Genomic DNA, 19,849 nt, shown 5'->3' on the forward strand with positions numbered 1-19,849 from the left:
AAACGTCAGAAACAAATGATATGCATTCAGCATGTAACTAACGTTTCGTCCATACAAACATATTTCATGTACGTATCTCATTCTTAAATTCTTCACAATTTTCATCTACCCATAGCAAGAACTTACCAAGAATGCATTACAGTTTGTATAATTCAAAAGAAAATGTAGTAGGCAAAATGTTTTTTCTTATAGATTAGAGAAAATATGTATGTTTTTACAAGGGAGATAATCAAAATCATAGTGTGATCATAAAAAGACAAGGGGGTCAATTAGCCAATAGTTCCCCCTCTCATAGAAGAGATAGGGGAGAAGAATCAGCTAGCCAATAGTTCTCCTTCTTTGAAAAGAAATAAAGAGATAGGAGAGAGGGAGTATCAGCTAGCCTATTCTTTATTCTTTCTCTGTGGAAACTTTCAGCAGCTAACTGTTAGCTGATTCTTTCCCTTGGGAAAAATTCAGCTACAATGTAGCTTAACTTGGCTATTACAGAGATATACTCAAAGTTAAGTTGCAAAGTCAGAATTATTGTTTTAGATCCCGTGGCAGAGCATGTGCTAAAGTCACTCATTGTTTTATAATAGATCCCATGGCAGAACATGTGCTAAAGTCACTCATTGTTTTATAATAGATCCCATGGCAGAACATGTGCTAAAGTCACTCATTGTTTTATAATAGATCCCATGGCAGAACATGTGCTAAAGTCACTCATTGTTTTATAATAGATCCCATGGCAGAACATGTGCTAAAGTCACTCATTGTTTTATAATAGATCCCATGGCAGAGCATGTGCTAAAGTCACTCATTGTTTTATAATAGATCCCGTGGCAGAGCATGTGCTAAAGTCACTCATTGTTTTATGATAGATCCCGTGGCAGAGCATGTGCTAAAGTCACTCATTGTTTTATGATAGATCCCGTGGCAGAACATGTGCTAAAGTCACTCATTGTTTTATAATAGATCCCGTGGCAGAACATGTGCTAAAGTCACTCATTGTTTTATAATAGATCCCATGGCAGAACATGTGCTAAAGTCACTCATTGTTTTATAATAGATCCCGTGGCAGAACATGTGCTAAAGTCACTCATTGTTTTATAATAGATCCCGTGGCAGAACATGTGCTAAAGTCACTCATTGTTTTATAATAGATCCCGTGGCAGAACATGTGCTAAAGTCACTCATTGTTTTATAATAGATCCCGTGGCAGAACATGTGCTAAAGTCACTCATTGTTTTATAATAGATCCCGTGGCAGAGTATGTGCTAAAGTCACTCATTGTTTTATGATAGATCCCGTGGCAGAACATGTGCTAAAGTCACTCATTGTTTTATAATAGATCCCGTGGCAGAACATGTGCTTAAAAGTCACTCATTGTTTTATGATAGATCCCGTGGCAGAACATGTGCCAAAGTCACTCATTGTTTTATGATAGATCCCGTGGCAGAACATGTGCTAAAGTCACTCATTGTTTTATAATAGATCCCATGGCAGAACATGTGCTAAAGTCACTCATTGTTTTATAATAGATCCCATGGCAGAACATGTGCTAAAGTCACTCATTGTTTTATAATAGATCCCGTGGCAGAACATGTGCTAAAGTCACTCATTGTTTTATAATAGATCCCGTGGCAGAACATGTGCTAAAGTCACTCATTGTTTTATAATAGATCCCGTGGCAGAACATGTGCTAAAGTCACTCATTGTTTTATAATAGATCCCGTGGCAGAACATGTGCTAAAGTCACTCATTGTTTTATAATAGATCCCGTGGCAGAACATGTGCTAAAGTCACTCATTGTTTTATAATAGATCCCGTGGCAGAACATGTGCTAAAGTCACTCATTGTTTTATAATAGATCCCATGGCAGAACATGTGCCAGTTAAATCTGTGCCAGTTAAATCAGCTCAAGTGTAATCTAAAACAATGGTAAATTTCTTTTAATAATTTATGACTTGGACTTGAGTACCAATTTATATCCTGGCATCATTAATAATCATTCACCCGTGATGAAATATTCCAAGCTATTGTGAAGAGGCATCAATAATGCAAAATGAAATAATCGTCAAGAACTATACAGTATTTCAGGTGAAAATGAAGTGTCAATCTGTTGACCTCATCTACTCTGTATGAACATCGAATTTTTATTAGATTGAGATATAATTTGGACTGTGCCTCTCACACCTGTGACCTGGGAGCGATGGTTTCCTCTCCAAAACCAGCACCACTGTGATGCTACAAAGGACAGTCTCCACAGTACAGCACCACTGTGATGCTACAAAGGACAGTCTCCACAGTACAGGACAAATTGTTTTTGTCTCATTATAAAGCTATTCCAATGGTGAATATCAATCAGAGGCCTCCATTTTGTTGCTATGGCAACAGACCATAAAATACTTTAGTTTCTGGGGACATAATAAAATTTTATCTCTTAGTACCAAAAGGCAGTAAATAACTGACTTTAAGCACTTCATGAGCAGTTTATAAGTAGTTCACATTTGATTGAAATAGATTTGTCAGAAGGATTTGAAATAAAATTCATTTATCAATATCTGTAGATGAATGAAATGGTGGGTATTTCAATATGGACAAGTGATGAAGCACATATAATATTAACATGTGATCTCTCTTTTTTTTATTGTTCTCTTGTAAATGTAAATTGTTCATTCCATTTTGGATGAATCAAATATCAAATAAACAAGAGGCCCATGGGCCTTAACGGTCACCTGAGTTCAGATACAGAATGAAACAAAGACATGCATATAAACACTATATATTGGCCCATCAGGCCCTTGAAGCCAGTCAGTGATTTTATAAATTTGACTTTTTAATCTATGAAGATTATTTGGTTCCATCAAATCTGTGAATTCAGAAGAAAGATTTTTGAAATGTTATCCATTTTGAGTTTTTGACCCCTTTTGGCCCCACCCCTCTGGCTCCTGGGGGTCGGCCATGACCAATATGGATATGATGTTAAAATGCTATTTCAGGCTAATAATTCTAACCCAGTTTGACTAATTTCCTATGAAAAATAGGCAAATAATGTTCATAAATGTGTTTTTCCTATATAAACTAAAGTAAACTTGACCCCCTCCCCAGGGGGAAACCTGAGACCCAAGGTCATATAAATCACAATTTTTGTAAAGGAACTTATGACCTTTCTATCTGTTTAGAGTATTTAATTCCATCAAATCTGAGAGTGGAGAAGAAAATTTTTGAAATTTTAGTCAATTTTACCCCTTTTGGTCCCTCCCATAGCTCCCTGGGGGGTGGGGACCATATAATTTACAATTTTGATTGGCCTTGTGCCTAAGAAGGTTTGTGCAAAATTTCATTGAAATTGCTTCAGCAGTTTTGGAGAAGAAGCCGAAAATGTAAATTATTTACGGGCATACGACGGACAACGCATGACGGACGACTGACGATGACGGACAAAAGGCGATTAGAAAAGGTCACTTGAGACTTCGTCTCAGGTGACCTAAAAACAAGTCTTTATATTAAGTACATGTACCATATATATACATGTATCTAAATTAAGCACTCTCTGAAGATAAAGCAATTCTAAGAACTGTCTAAACATACAGTATAACCCCTCTTACTCATTGTAAACACCCAATTGGTCGAATTAATGGCATGGTTCTAACCATGCTTCTTATATCTTACATGTAACAAAATCCGCATGTCCATCAGGATTAATACTTGAAATAATAAATATAACAAACAGTTGAACCGGGTGTTCCACATAAATGAAAACGGCCCTGCAGTTTGAGTAAAAGCGGTTTTGATATACATGTATAAAATCTTTTAGAACTGTAAACGTTTTCTTTGTGCTTACTTTGATAGTTTCAAAAAATGTTTGAATTATAATTGAAAATAATAACATGTAGAAAATAGACTTCAACACCCATTCTAAAATTTATCATGGTTTTATTTAACCTTAATCAACAGTACATTTTTCACATCACTTTCCAGAGGCCAACTCGATTTGTGCTATTCTCAGAAGAGAAATCCTCTAAGAAGATTGTCTAGCTCAAAATTGGAGGAGCTGCCAGAAGCACAAGAGCTACAAATTGAGTTACTGAAAGTTTAATTCTAGAAGTAGATAGAAGAGCTAGGCAAATCGAGTTGGCCTCTGGCCAGTGAGTACAACATAAAAACCCAACAACACATGTATCGGACAATAGCATCAAATAAATTAGTATTTACAATATATACAGTATTAAAATGACGAACTAAACCAAGAGAATGACAAGGGAAAGGAATGTTAAGTTAATTACTCCTGTCAACAATGATAAATAAGTACCATACCAGCAGTTCATACAAATGTCAGATTTAGAGGTGGGATGCTCTCAACATTTCATTCATAAAAAAAATATTATATGATACATAGAGAGTAATTTCACTTTCTCTCCCACTAACACACCCGAAACAGACATTTCCTGAAACAAGAATTTCCCATTTCTACCTCTATAACAAAGATTTCCCCTAACTCAGGGATTTGATTGATCCTATCAGCAAAGGGAGGTAATCTCTCCCACTAACACACCTAAAACAGACATTTCCTGAAACAAGAATTTCCCATTTCTACCTCTATAACAAAGATTTCCCCTAACTCAGGGATTTGATTGATCCTATCAGCAAAGGGAGGTAATTTCTCCCACTAACACACCTAAAACAGACATTTCCCTAAACAACAACAAAAGTCCTTAAAACAGCAAGAAATTTTCATTCCTAACTACAGGTATATAAGTAACAATGATTTGCCCTGGCTCAGGGATTTAATTGATCCTATATTCAAGTAACAATGATTTCCCCTGGCCCAGGATTTAATTGATCCTATATTCAAGTAACAATGATTTCCCCTGGCCCAGGGATTTAATTGATCCTATATTCAAAGGGAGGAAATTTGTGACTATTGAGAGGAAACTGTCCTCCTTGCTTCTAGATTCTATAAATTTCCCAGATCACACTTTTCATATCAATATTGTTGAGAAAATCCTCTGAAACAAGGACAAAATCACATCCATGCAACTGCCAGGGCAAAAAGGATTTCAACTTACTGTAAAATCAACTCAACAAAGGATTTCCTTTTACGTTCTAAACAACAAGGATTTCCCTTTATTGCAAGATCAACAAGGATTTGCTCTTTATGCCACAAAATAAGGAACTTCCTTTATTGCGCAAACAAGGATTTTTACAACTTGCCTTTAAATACAGCACTTAAAAATAGATGCCAACATTTACAGCATAAAAAACATCAGTGTATCATTAAAATACATGGTACCATACACTGTAAGAGTACCATTAAAATGCAACTGGCTTAAAAAACAATATCAGGCTTTATTACTTATGGTAAGGCCAACTTTCCAACATGACTTTTTGTTCTGTACTGGCTTTATTCTTATAAACAGACTGACTGATTTAAAAACACTATCAGACTCTGATCATTCTATCTTTACATATTACATAATTATCTCCCTTGAGTGTAGGTATAGGTTATGACATCATTTCTCTGTGAACAAAAATTGAGTTGATTTTCTCTGGAATGTATGACATAACACTCATAAAAACATGGCTTACAATAATTATCTACCCACAAAGGCAGATAACTCTGTAATATGCAAATACAGAAAAGTAAAATTTGAGACACTTGTAGATCATAAGATGATATGACAAAAACATACTGAACACAGATAGGCATCATACATCATATGTACAAACTTTCACACAACATTCAAACTGACAAGAAAGTATAAACTATTGATGTGAGTGGCAGTTAGAATTTGCAATAAATATCTAGATGTATATTTTGTATATGTCCTGGAAAATCCAATACTTTTGAGCAAGTTCTTTGTTCAACCCTTTTTGATTTAAATGCCCAACTTGTCAAACCACTTAAAGTCCCAATTTACATAACGACCTGCGAAAATTTAAGTCAGTTTTAACCCCATTTAAATTTAAGCTATACCAAGAATATTTTTAATGCTTTCTCAGTAACTTTGGTACAGCAATAGCTGAAATGTGTTTTTTGTAAACATGTCTTTATTTTAAACTCGTCGACATAGAAGTTAAAGTCCTTATTAGCAAACAGAAGTTGGAAAGTTCATGACCCGTTCTCACAAGAGTTTGGAAATATATCACATCGTGGTGTTCTTAACAACCACACTACATTGTCGGGTAACCGCAATTCATTTAAAATACTTCAGCTACATCCAATTTATTTGAATTTTCATCAAAAGTTTTGAATTGTTATTGTCCATCTTGACTTCTATTTAGTCTTATTTTTGTATGATTTTACAACAGGATGCTATTTCAAAATTCTTCTAAATCATGAACAAATTCAGTCAGATATGTAAATTGGGACTTTAAAATCAGCATTATAGCACCAAAAAAATTACTGATGTATGACATAACATGTATATAATAAATAATCCCACGAATCATCACCATCAGAAAAATGTCCGACAGGCTCTTGTCACATACTTGACCCACATTGGTACATGACGGTTTTGTTGTTGGAAGGTTTCATCAGTCATTATAGTCGACCTTGCATATAAATCCTCATGCTCCTGAAGAAAACACAAAGTAGGAATTTAGGGTATTTTATAGATACAATTAATAATATTTCCAATCAATTATATTTTGAGATGAAACTCAATCTTAGTTGTTATTTTCATATAGAATATCACAGATTTCATTACATGCATCCTAAGAATGGGCATTTGTAAAAGTCCTTTGTGGCTACCGGTAACACAACTTTCCATTTCAATGAATGAGTCATTTTATTGATAAAATGTCAAATAAAGTTAATATGAACAAGCATGTTAAGCAACATTTCTAAAATTAACAAATGCTTTCTTGTTTTCTTTTTAAACGGCATCATAATATTTGAAAGAATGCGAGGACTTAAAAGTGAAATATATTAATTGGGAGTATAATCATGCATTAAACCATACAAAATACTATTTAGTTCAATTTTTTCTCTTCTGTTTACCCTATTTTACACGAGTTTTAGAATCTTGATCTGGAACACCTGTGATATTTTTACCTTTTTGAGTTGGTTCTGAAGCCTCATGTTGTTGGTAACAACCACAGCTTGGCATTCTATATCACGGTAGACTGACCTATGACCTGAAAGGAAATATCCAAATTACAGACAACTTATATAGCACAAATTATTGATAAAATTATATCTCCAAAATCTTGATAAGGTCTCGAATTCTCAAAACAAAAGTTCAGACTTAAGTCAAAACTTAAGTTTTTCTCCTTTCATAACTTATGTTGAACTCTCTGACTTATGTTCGTTTTTTACTTAAGTTAGTTTCCAGAAAACGGAGCCAGATCAGTTAAATGTTGACACATGTTTAGAGATGTATAAACCTGAAGACATGACCAGTTAACAAATCCTTTCATACTTTGTATTGATACTTCACTGACAGAAAATATCCTGTTTATTTTTAAATATGAGGGAAAATTAAGGACTATTTGTCTAGAAATTAACTCCATGGCCACCAAATATAGCCAACTTAGGCCGTGGTTGTGTACATTGCTATAAAATCTTGCATGTAAATGATATAGACTTCTTGTGTACAAATAAGCTCTCTCTCTAGAAAGCTCTTTTTGTTTAACTGTAGCTACAGTTGTGCATGACATATGAATGCAACAGCAAAAATTGAAAAAAAAAGGTTAGTGTGAAGTCATGCATAACCTCTTTAATCAAAGATCTTACCAAAGTTACTAGAGCCTACAATTGTCATAGCGGGGAGCTTGGAGTCACTAAGATAATACCAGAGGCCCTTCACATGGAAGGACCAGGTATCGTGGAAGTATTCATGTAGCTGTAACCGAGCCTCCTGTCCGTCCTCACACACTCGGTTGTAAAACTCCTTAGCCGTCTGTACATACACAAAAGGCACTGCCCCGGACACACCCTTCGCACCAAAGAATCCATTTGTCTGCAAATATAATAAATATATAAAAGATGCGCTGTTCTTCTCTACTCATGCAAATGTTGACAGTAACTCTCTGGAACTGTGAATTATGGATAAAAGAATAGATCCAACTGTTGATGGAATCACTATGATACCTTGTTCAATTGTTTGTGTCACACACAAATAATCAATAGAGCAGGGTTTCAAAATATAGAGTTACTTCCCTTTCTTTCACTCGTCAATACTAATGGAGCCGCGTAAAAATAAGTTTTTTGATGCTGTATTACTCTTTTTTTCTAACTTTGACAATACAAATGGAAATATACTCTTATAAAGAGTTACTTCCCTTCTTTTCACTCTGTCAATACCTATTGAGCAAAGCAATGGGACCTCTGATACAGACTTAGTTCCCTTCCTTTCACCCTTTTAATACTAAAAAGTTACCTGATTTTACAATGTAGAGCTGCTGATGAATTTAGATTGACTTTTGCCTTTAAAATTGTCCAAACACTCTCCATGAATATATCCAAAGTGTTAACCTTATGCTTAAAGCCAACACTCTCCGTGAACATATCCAAAGTGTTAACATTGTACTCAAAGCCACATCTTTGTTATTTTCAACATAGTCATGAAGACATTAATTTGTAACCATGGACTTGACTGACAACTGTGCCGTGATATATTTGTTTTATATGACTACTCTTGAAATATTTAAATCAGCATTCATTCTTTCTCACGTAATTACGTGAAAAGTTGTATCTCGTTGTCTACAGTACTGGTATTATCCATGGTAGGTAAATGATTAGACCATGTCAGACCTACAGAACTAACTTTTACCTCTGGTGAAGACATTAAGATGTTAAATTGAGCGTCTGTTTCTTGTAGAATGATCTTCATATAATCCTCTGTCAAATTGAAGTAGCCAGAAGCCAGCAGTAACTTTTCATCTTCCTTGGCTTTTCTGAACATATGTTTCATAACTTGTTCGTCTAACTGGATCCCGAAGGGTCCCATCTGTACCAGGGGGTACACCCAGGTGTCCACTCCATCCCTCGACTGTTGTCCTTTGTCCATTTCCTCCTTCACTATATCTAGGATCCGCTGTCGTGCCTCTTTCTTGTAACCCTCACCATCATCTTTGTCTAGAACAAGCAAAATTTATACTTTATAGCAAATGTACCAGTTTAGTATCTGCATACCTATATGCATTACTGACAATGGGAATCATTCACGTACCACGTGATACCCGATAACATTTGTGCGGGACTATTTTTTCTATTTTCTAAAGTCGTTTTAGTGGGGAGATTGTAAATAGTTACGTTCCATCACCACTGGAGATGCTAGTTCCGCACAAACGTTATCGGGTATCACGTGGTCCGTGAATTAATCCCATTATAAAATGGGAGTTAGGTATTTTACATTCAGTACTGGCCACTGTTTAATAGAGCTGTTTAATAGTCCAGTGTGGCTTTTGTGGTTTATACTCAGGTGCAAATTATATATTGTAACCAGGAAAATCTGGTACATGTATACAAAATTATCCAATGCTCCATTGGGTTTTCACATGTATAGGGAAAGGCAACTCTCTATTACATCCCCTTATTTTTCAAAGATTATTTAAATAAACAGACAATCTGTATTGTCTTAACAAACAAATATATTAAACTCTTGCTAATACAGTGTAACTTGTCAAAACTGGGTGTCACCGGGATCAGCATATCTATAATACATAACCAGGATTCCAGATTATAAAAGTTTTAATTGCTACAAATTAAGAAGGAAAATAAATGATACAAGCCACAATACACAGGGATCTGGATAAGACAAGGGTCAGTTTTGACAAGTTACACAATACACAGTGATCTGGATTACACAAGGGTCAGTTTGGACAAGTTACACAATATACAGGGATTCGGATAAGACAAGGGTCAGTTTTGACAAGTTACACAATACACAGTTATCTTGATTAGACAAGGGTCAGTTTGGACAAGTTACACAATATACAGGGATTTGGATTACACAATGGGTCAGTTTAGACAAGTTACACAATATACAGGGATTCGGATTACATAAGGGTCAGTTTTGACAAGTTACACAATATACAGTGATCCAAATTAGACAAGGGTCAGTTTTGACAAGTTACACAATATAAAGGGATCAAGATTACACAAGGGTCAGTTTTGACAAGTTACACAATAATACAGTGATCCAAATTAGACAAGGGTCAGTTTTCACAAATTACACAATACACAGGGATCTGGATTAGACAAGGGTCAGTTTTGACAAGTTACACAATATAAAGGGATCAAGATTACACAAGGGTCAGTTTTACAAGTTACACAATATACAGTGATCCAGATTAGACAAGGTTCAGTTTTGACAAGTTACATAATATACAGGGATCTGGATTACACAAGGGTCAGTTTTGACAAGTTACACAATATACAGGGATCTGGATTAGACAAGGGTCAGTTTTGACAAGTTACATTGTATTACATAAAGACAAATGTGTTGTATAAAAACATTTTCCAACTATCAAATCTTCATCTAAAAGACACTATTTAGTTTATTGGAAATGATAAAATCTTAATTATTGAAATGTATACTGACCATCAAAGGGGTGAGCCTTGCAGTGTGGAGACAGTGTAAATGTATTGTCAGAGTGAAGAACAAAAGACGATGCAGCCACACCTTTCACCAGACTAGAAAAAAAATCTGCCATTTCTGTACATTCGTTAAATAAGATGTATCGGTCCTGTCGATCTGTGAAGTATGATTCGCTGAGATTTGCTCTGAAACAGAATCAATATTCCATCAAATTCTGTCAATACTTAAATCAGGAAATAACTTTCAAATCAAATTCAGTCACTGTCTCCTTATGATCATTGCAACCTATAACAATTGATAGATTGCCAGATAGTTTGTAATTATACACGCCTTGTGCTCGCACACACATTTGTACCCATTTAAGGCCGTAGCACATGTTGTATCATACACAATGCAAAATACGAAGTCACATGTTATACACCGGTGGTTTCAGTGACAGTTGACGAACCTACCATTAATCAAAACCTATAAACAGGTGATAAAAACTTACCCACTAATGATAAAACTGTCATCAAACAAATACATCTTCATGTGATGTAATCCGACGATTTCATCAAAGCGTTGTGGCAGCAGGGATCGAACCAGACCACGTAGGTTTGGGGAGTGGAAGAGATGTACATGGATCATTCCTTGGAATTCCTTTAACAGCGGAGTTAACATTGTTCTAGAGGAGCATTCACGTCCTCGTGAACCACGAACAAAGTCCAACAGTACATGAACTTCAAAGTCTTCATCATTGTTACTTTTTGCTTCCAGACAAGCCTCGCGTATACTCTCCACCTGGTGTCAATTAATTGAGAATACGGTATTCATTATATGGTGGTCTACATCATTGTGCTGGTTAATATACAAAATGAAAGGTTACCAGGGATTAAATATATACACCTAAATACAACCGTTTATAACAAACTATCTTATTTATTTTGAAAACTGCATGGAATCTTTTTACAAGTACTATATCCTATGACATGTTTGTGTGTACTATAAACCAACTTTCTTTAGCAACTATCAAATTTGGCGATTCCTTCTTTAAAACAAGTTTTCAAATATATACTTTTGCAAATTTGAAAATTAAAATGTAAATATCTATCAATATAAATGTGGTCCATATGCAACACAGAGATAAATATTTGAGAATTTAATGGGACTGTGCACGTAACATTCGCAAAAGCGTACTTCACTGGAAAGGAAATCATTGCACTCAAAAAATATTTGGTTTATAACAGTGCCTATTTTTGAGGTTTTTGAGCTTTCAAGGTATTTGATGTGTAGAGATATTTGCGGTTAGTCTATTGAACAATAATTCCAATAATGTACAATTTTTTTTTTTTATTTGTAGTTATACATCACCCACGAAAGTGACGAGGGAGGGAGGGAGGGAGGGAGGGAAGGTAACTTATATAGTAATCATCATTTATTTACGGTGGGGAGGGGAGAGGAGGGGAGGGGAGGAAGGGAATGTAACTTATACAGTATCCATCATTCATTTACGGTGGGGAGGAGAGATGAGGGGAGGGGAGGAAGGGAATGTAACTTTTACAGTATCCATCATTCATTTACGGTAGGAGGAGAGAGGAGGGGAGGGGAGGAAGGCAATGTAACTTATACAGTATCCATCATTCATTTACGGTGGGGAGGAGAGAGGAGGGGAGGGGAGGAAGGGAATGTAACTTTTACAGTATCCATCATTCATTTACGGTGGGGAGGAGAGATGAGGGGCGGGGAGGAAGGGAATGTAACTTATACAGTATCCATTATTCATTTACGGTGGGGAGGAGAGAGGAGGGGAGGGGAGGAAGGGAATGTAACTTATATAGTATCCATCATTCGTAGGTACAATTTTCACCTGTTATCTTTGTTATGTCATCAATAAGTAAGAGGGTGCCCACCAGTACATACCAAATCCTGTTCTAGGCTTCCAGTGCCCAGATACAGTGATGCCAAAACCACTCTCTTTTTGGCTTGCTTCACTCTCATCTGAAAGAAGAATTTGGAGGAAATAATTCAGGAACAGCTTGCTAGGTGGCCGTTTTAAAAGAAATAAAGACAAACCTGTGTATAAAGACCACCCACATGACAAGAGAAAGTGTTTTCTATGGCTAGGTGGTCTTTAAATGACGGTATCCAGTAGGCCCTCGAGAGTATGATTTTGACTCCCAAAAATCATCCTTGACTCTTGAGTCTAAAACACATGTCATGGTATTTGTCATATGTTTTGACTCTTCAGATTTCTGAGCAATTGTGATTTGACTCCTGTTACTGTAAAAAGTCAAGGGTCAACTGGTGGATGCCATGATAATAAGCAAGGCCATTAGGGACCCTAATCCTAATAAAGTCATAGGTTTATGAAATTTCCTTATAAACAGTTTTAGCTGAATATTCTACACAATGGGCAGACATCCACTGATTTATATACCTAGACACTAATTATATAAGTACTCCACGAACAGACAATAGGATTGTGGGATGACATGCATTGCATGTTATCATATAAATATGTCATGAAATAATGAAAATTTGCATTAGTAATAGTTTGTGCGATACCTAACAGTCTGGTTGGTTAGAAATATCATCTTGTTTATAACGACCAACCTGTGTAAAGTATATCTGATCATTTGTCTTTCTGTCAGTGATCAGCTAATTATAATTACTTTGACCTTCTGACTACATAATTATTACCTTTAATGTTTCATAAAACTGATCTGGCTGTTGGAGAACTTGTACTTGATGACCATTAATACCAAAACATGGAGTTTTACTGCCGATCCACGAAAAGGAATGCTTGACTTTGTCATTTGTTGATAGGGTGAATTCCTCCTCCGCTTTAATCTGTCGTGTCATATCCTTTCTACAGTTAGTCTGTGATAGATATCTATTATTAATTAAGAGAAGAATATATACAATGGACCCATATGATAAATCAAAATAATTTAACAAACCTTGAAATCTGGCATAAGTTTTAAAATGGGATTCAATTTCCCTGTGATTTAATTTTGTCTTTGGAACTATGAGTTTTACAAATAAATTAACACTAATTATATAAAAAAAAAACATATTAAAATTGCCATAAATCATAATTACAAATGATGCCATTGATTTTAATAACTTATTAATTGATTAAAAAGGTGACATCGATTTTCATCAAAAATCAATTAATTTGGAAGGGTTTTGTATTAGCAAAACACCTGCAAACACCTTAATATTATATTCTAGAACAGATCTATACAAGGTTAACATACATAAAACTGTAAGTTGTGTATAATATTTTTCTAGCAATACGTGGATTTTTTTATATGATATTAGCTATAGGTAAACAGTGTTTAAAAACACTACATTTTCTCTTAAAAATATGTATGATTAATAGATTTTTCTTATAAAAAATATTCACATGAAATTTAAACAAGAGGCCCAGAGGGCCTGTATCGCTCACCTGGTTTGTAATGCCAAATAATTTTCTGAATACAGGTTCATTGTTTCTTTTCTAAAGGAATTTTAATATTAACCTCTAAATCCCCTATTGGGCCCCACCCCTCCTGCCCCCTGGGGGTCAGAGCCAAAATTTATACAAGTTCTGTTCCCCTTCCACAAAGGATGTTTGTGGCCAAAAAAATATTTGGTTATCTTTGTTATGTCATCAATAAGTAAGAGGGTCCCCACCAGTACATACCAAATCCTGTTCTAGGCTTCCAGTGCCCAGATACAGTGATGCCAAAACCACTCTCTTTTTGGCTTGCTTCACTCTCATCTGAAAGAAGAATTTGGAGGAAATAATTCAGGAACAGCTTGCTAGGTGGCCGTTTTAAAAGAAATAAAGACAAACCTGTGTATAAAGACCACCCACATGACAAGAGAAAGTGTTTTCTATGGCTAGGTGGTCTTTAAATGACGGTATCCAGTAGGCCCTCGAGAGTATGATTTTGACTCCCAAAAATCATCCTTGACTCTTGAGTCTAAAACACATGTCATGGTATTTGTCATATGTTTTGACTCTTCAGATTTCTGAGCAATTGTGATTTGACTCCTGTTACTGTAAAAAGTCAAGGGTCAACTGGTGGATGCCATGATAATAAGCAAGGCCATTAGGGACCCTAATCCTAATAAAGTCATAGGTTTATGAAATTTCCTTATAAACAGTTTTAGCTGAATATTCTACACAATGGGCAGACATCCACTGATTTATATACCTAGACACTAATTATATAAGTACTCCACGAACAGACAATAGGATTGTGGGATGACATGCATTGCATGTTATCATATAAATATGTCATGAAATAATGAAAATTTGCATTAGTAATAGTTTGTGCGATACCTAACAGTCTGGTTGGTTAGAAATATCATCTTGTTTATAACGACCAACCTGTGTAAAGTATATCTGATCATTTGTCTTTCTGTCAGTGATCAGCTAATTATAATTACTTTGACCTTCTGACTACATAATTATTACCTTTAATGTTTCATAAAACTGATCTGGCTGTTGGAGAACTTGTACTTGATGACCATTAATACCAAAACATGGAGTTTTACTGCCGATCCACGAAAAGGAATGCTTGACTTTGTCATTTGTTGATAGGGTGAATTCCTCCTCCGCTTTAATCTGTCGTGTCATATCCTTTCTACAGTTAGTCTGTGATAGATATCTATTAAGAGAAGAATATATACAATGGACCCATATGATAAATCAAAATAATTTAACAAACCTTGAAATCTGGCATAAGTTTTAAAATGGGATTCAATTTCCCTGTGATTTAATTTTGTCTTTGGAACTATGAGTTTTACAAATAAATTAACACTAATTATATAAAAAAAAAACATATTGAAATTGCCATAAATCATAATTACAAATGATGCCATTGATTTTAATAACTTATTAATTGATTAAAAAGGTGACATCGATTTTCATCAAAAATCAATTAATTTGGAAGGGTTTTGTATTAGCAAAACACCTGCAAACACCTTAATATTATATTCTAGAACAGATCTATACAAGGTTAACATACATAAAACTGTAAGTTGTGTATAATATTTTTCTAGCAATACGTGGATTTTTTTATATGATATTAGCTATAGGTAAACAGTGTTTAAAAACACTACATTTTCTCTTAAAATATGTATGATTAATAGATTTTTCTTATAAAAAATATTCACATGAAATTTAAAAAAATACAGCATTTATTAAACCTCAAATGCACCTAGCTAGTCATGACGTCACTGGCAGTATCAAGTAAAACATAAACACATGTACAGTCATCAAATTTGTATCATATATATATTATATACCGGTATATGCATGTCATAGTATTATAATCTCTTTCGACTTAACACTCTGTAGAGGCTTCTAGACATGGCAAACACACTAAAAAATGTGTCACTTTTTCTTTATTTTTATTCCACTTTCCATCTATGGATCATTCTAAATTTATTATTTATTATTAAATAATATTGATATATCTTATATACAGTATACATGTATATGATAAACTGATTTTTATTATGATATCAAAATTAATAAATGCTATAACTTGAATCTGATGTCCACTGGCCAATATATTTGAATATGGCTTAAAGGTATAGAAAGCAAAAGATGATCTGTACAAGGTGTGTGTTCACACGGTGCCATGTGTACTTCCTAGTCCAATAACTACCTGATCCCCGGGCTATACATTATATATAGTATGTAATGTCAGGCTACACACAAGTGATCTAATGTCAAATCCTTATTGGCCAGGAAGTAAAAATTGTAAATATACAGCTAGATTAAATATATATAGTATTCTGATTTGATGGACACAAAAATAAAAAAAAATTGGTCAGAAAATGGCATTATTTACTGGTACAAATGTCTGAACAATTTCATACCAATTCCATAAAATGTCATACTTTAAAGATGCTCCACTGCCGACAGAGCATAAATGATATTCATCATTTGAACAATAATTGGTGTTTAATCGTGTATATATATGCCTAATTAACACAAAAAATAACATAAAATAATTTATTTCGCCTTTGGTGCATGAGCAATCATTACTTCATTCCATATAAGATATAGTGCCACGAAATTTTTTCGGGATGCAATTAATTAATTTCATATATTTAACTTTAAGTAAAAATGTAAAATTAGAAGCTCAAACTTTTCAATGGTGGTAATAGTGTAAAGTAAGTAACTTTTGTAACTGAAGAAAAATACTAAATCGTCTGCTCCTGTTTTTGATAGTGAAAAAATACCATTTGTCAGCAGTGGAGCATCTTTAAGTAAGATAGATGTACAGATATATATGGTAGATTGCACCTTTCATTACCTTCATTTACATAATTAGAGGACACTGATTTCTTATAAGTAATCAATAATATGTATTTTCAACTTATCTAATTGTGTACATGATGAAATTCCTTTTTAAGTGTAAGGATGCACCTTAAGCTTCCTGTTAAAATGCTCCACCGCTGACAAATGGCATTTTTTCACTATCAAAAACAGGAGCAAACGATTTAGTATTTTTCTTCAGTTACAAAATTACTTACTTAACTCCATTACCACCATTGAAAAGTTAGTGCTTCTAATTTTACTTCAAGTTAAATATATGAAAAATAATTAATTGCATCCCGAAAAAATTCCATGGCACGATATCCTATACGGAATGAAGTACAAATTGCTCATGCACCAAAGGCAAAATAAATTATTTTTTATATTATTTTTTTGTGTTAATTAGACATGTATATACACGATTAAACACCAATTATTGTTCAAATGATGAATATCATTAATGCTCTGATGACCTTACAATTATTTGCACAAAGACAAATGTACTGTATCTCCACTTTTTTCATAGAAATTGAATTACATCAGGGTTTTTCCCCTGACAATTATCACCAGGTAGTAAGTTGAAGTTCGGAACACAAATAATTTGGTACATATATATAGGATATAATCATTTGTAGATTTCTTTTGACAATTGACTTTTCTTCTTCTTCAAATTTTTGGCAACAATATGGCAACACACGGGGTCACCTCATACAAATGAGGATGCCTGGTCAAACAATAGTGATAACAAAAATGGTGGTCTTGAGTTAAATGTTGCTGACCACAGCATGTGGCAATAAATATATATTTAAATTATCCAATTGAATATGCCTGAACCACCCTCACTCACCAGTGACCTCCTCAATAGGATATAGGTTTGGATTATACCTCACTCACCAGTGACCTCCTCAATAGGATATAGGTTTGGATTATACCTCACTCACCAGTGACCTCCTCAATAGGATATAGGTTTGGATTATACCTCACTCACCAGTGACCTCCTCACCTCACTCACCAGTGACCTCCTCAATAGGATATAGGTTTGGATTATACCTCACTCACCAGTGACCTCCTCAATAGGATATAGGTTTGGATTATACCTCACTCACCAGTGACCTCCTCAATAGGATATAGGTTTGGATTATACCTCACTCACCAGTGACCTCCTCAATAGGATATAGGTTTGGATTATACCTCACTCACCAGTGACCTCCTCAATAGGATATAGGTTTGGATTATACCTCACTCACCAGTGACCTCCTCAATAGGATATAGGTTTGGATTATACCTCACTCACCAGTGACCTCCTCAATAGGATATAGGTTTGGATTATACCTCACTCACCAGTGACCTCCTCAATAGGATATAGGTTTGGATTATAAAGAATATGGTTTATGGATAACCATTGTTCAAAATTATGTTTTTATTTTCCTTCTTTCCTTTTGCAAGTAATTAATGTGAAGCAAGTACTGTATATACCTTAAGGTTGGTACTCCCAAATTGTCAAAGCTCATGCCTCTACTTTAATCAGGTTGATTTAATTATGCTCTTTTTAAAGTCATAGCATATCACCGATACTTTGCTCTTTAATATAACAGAGCCCATGCTTTGAGTATTATAATATTCTTAATATTGTTAATCTTTATTTAATTTCTTAGTGCAAAATATACTCTCGCAAACACTCATTCTTTCCCTGTGCTATTCAAGACTGGAAGGCACTTCCTCCAGATCTTGCATCGTTAAAATCTTTAAACTCTTCCTGTTTAAATTACATTTCCCATATCTCCACTATTTGTTTAGCCTTCTCTGTACATAAATACACCTATCAAACATATATGACATGATCTTCAATACATCTGTGGAGATGTAGATATTGATAGTTTTAAATTATCAATATACATAACATTTTAAAATGCATTTACAAAATTTACAAGGATCTTTTTTGAATTATACACATATATTAAGACATCTAAGGTTATAATATACTGAAAAATCATCATGAGCAATAATGTGAAAAGATAAAAAAGCAAAAACATTTTGGGTATAACATAGGCTAGTGTAGCGTCATTGATTAGGCCTAAAAAAATGTATGTTTCAGGTACCCCTACCTACCCTAGTTTTTACTTCCAACCCTAGCTATTTTATCACACTTTTTCAAAACAAAAATGTTGTGTGTGAAGTTGTCAACTTAGATTTTTACGCATGCGCTAAGTTTATCCACATAAAGTTCAATTTCGAATAGGGTAATGAGAAATTAAAGACTTCTAGCTAGCCTAAAGCCTGAATGACAAATTACATGTATTATTAAATTACTTTGTAATGTAGTAATAAAGCCACTTATATATAACTCCTCCCCCACCCCTCCTAAAAAAATAAAATAAAAATCCCGACCGACCTACCCTATATTTTTCAGTCATGTAACCTGAAACATACATATAATGTTTTGGCCTTTGTTTGACAATATCTTTAATATGTGCAATGTGTGGGTCTTTTGGTGTCATCTGATTGACACTGTTGGAACTTATAAAAATACCTTATGATAGTATAACTACACCATCTATCAATTTGAGCACGAAACCAATTCAAGTTATCGATATAAACACCTAATTACATGTATTATAGAGGGCCAAATCTAGTACACTTCGAAAATCTTTACAAGTTACGAACTAGGCCTACATGCATGATGCAAACATGATTCTGTTTCTCATCATCACCCATGCAGTTTAGTTGTAAAGTGTAAGCAATTTATATAATGAGATGGTCATTAGAAATTAGTATCTTATATTATTCTGTTATTAAAGCTACAAGATTTAATTCTGGTGCGACAGTATAATTACCTCAAGCTGCCGAACATTCCCATAAAACCAATTACTTTTTGTCCACATGATCGGAAAAGACGACCGAAACCGCGGAGTGCCATGTTGTTTATTCCGACACGGACTATTTCGATGCGCTGGAGGCTATCCGAACAGTAAAACATTTAAATGATTCTACACGGCCTTCGCGTCATTCCGTAAGT

The 19,849-nt window shown here is 34.5% G+C and overlaps 1 protein-coding gene across 2 annotated transcripts; it reads right to left on the minus strand.

The window, feature by feature from the left end:
• Positions 1-3,901: 3,901 nt before the first annotated feature.
• LOC138323572 (CDP-diacylglycerol--glycerol-3-phosphate 3-phosphatidyltransferase, mitochondrial-like) lies at positions 3,902-19,790 on the minus strand. 2 transcript variants are annotated; one of them, XM_069268267.1, is made up of 9 exons: positions 19,668-19,790; positions 14,980-15,172; positions 14,200-14,277; positions 11,023-11,312; positions 10,536-10,717; positions 8,763-9,067; positions 7,724-7,949; positions 7,043-7,125; positions 3,902-6,563 (listed from the first exon to the last, which is right to left on the minus strand). In XM_069268267.1, exons 1-9 carry the CDS (start codon positions 19,748-19,750, stop codon positions 6,444-6,446), a joined length of 1,560 nt encoding a protein of 519 aa, XP_069124368.1. In that variant the 5' UTR covers positions 19,751-19,790; the 3' UTR covers positions 3,902-6,443. The 2 variants fall into 2 exon arrangements, with proteins under 2 accessions (XP_069124368.1, XP_069124366.1); XM_069268265.1 differs by lacking the exons at positions 14,200-14,277; positions 14,980-15,172; positions 19,668-19,790 and adding exons at positions 12,432-12,509; positions 13,212-13,400.
• Between the last annotated feature and the right edge of the window lie 59 nt (positions 19,791-19,849).

Source organism: Argopecten irradians, chromosome 5 (genome assembly GCF_041381155.1).
Source record: "Argopecten irradians isolate NY chromosome 5, Ai_NY, whole genome shotgun sequence".
Lineage (NCBI taxonomy): Eukaryota > Metazoa > Mollusca > Bivalvia > Pectinida > Pectinidae > Argopecten > Argopecten irradians.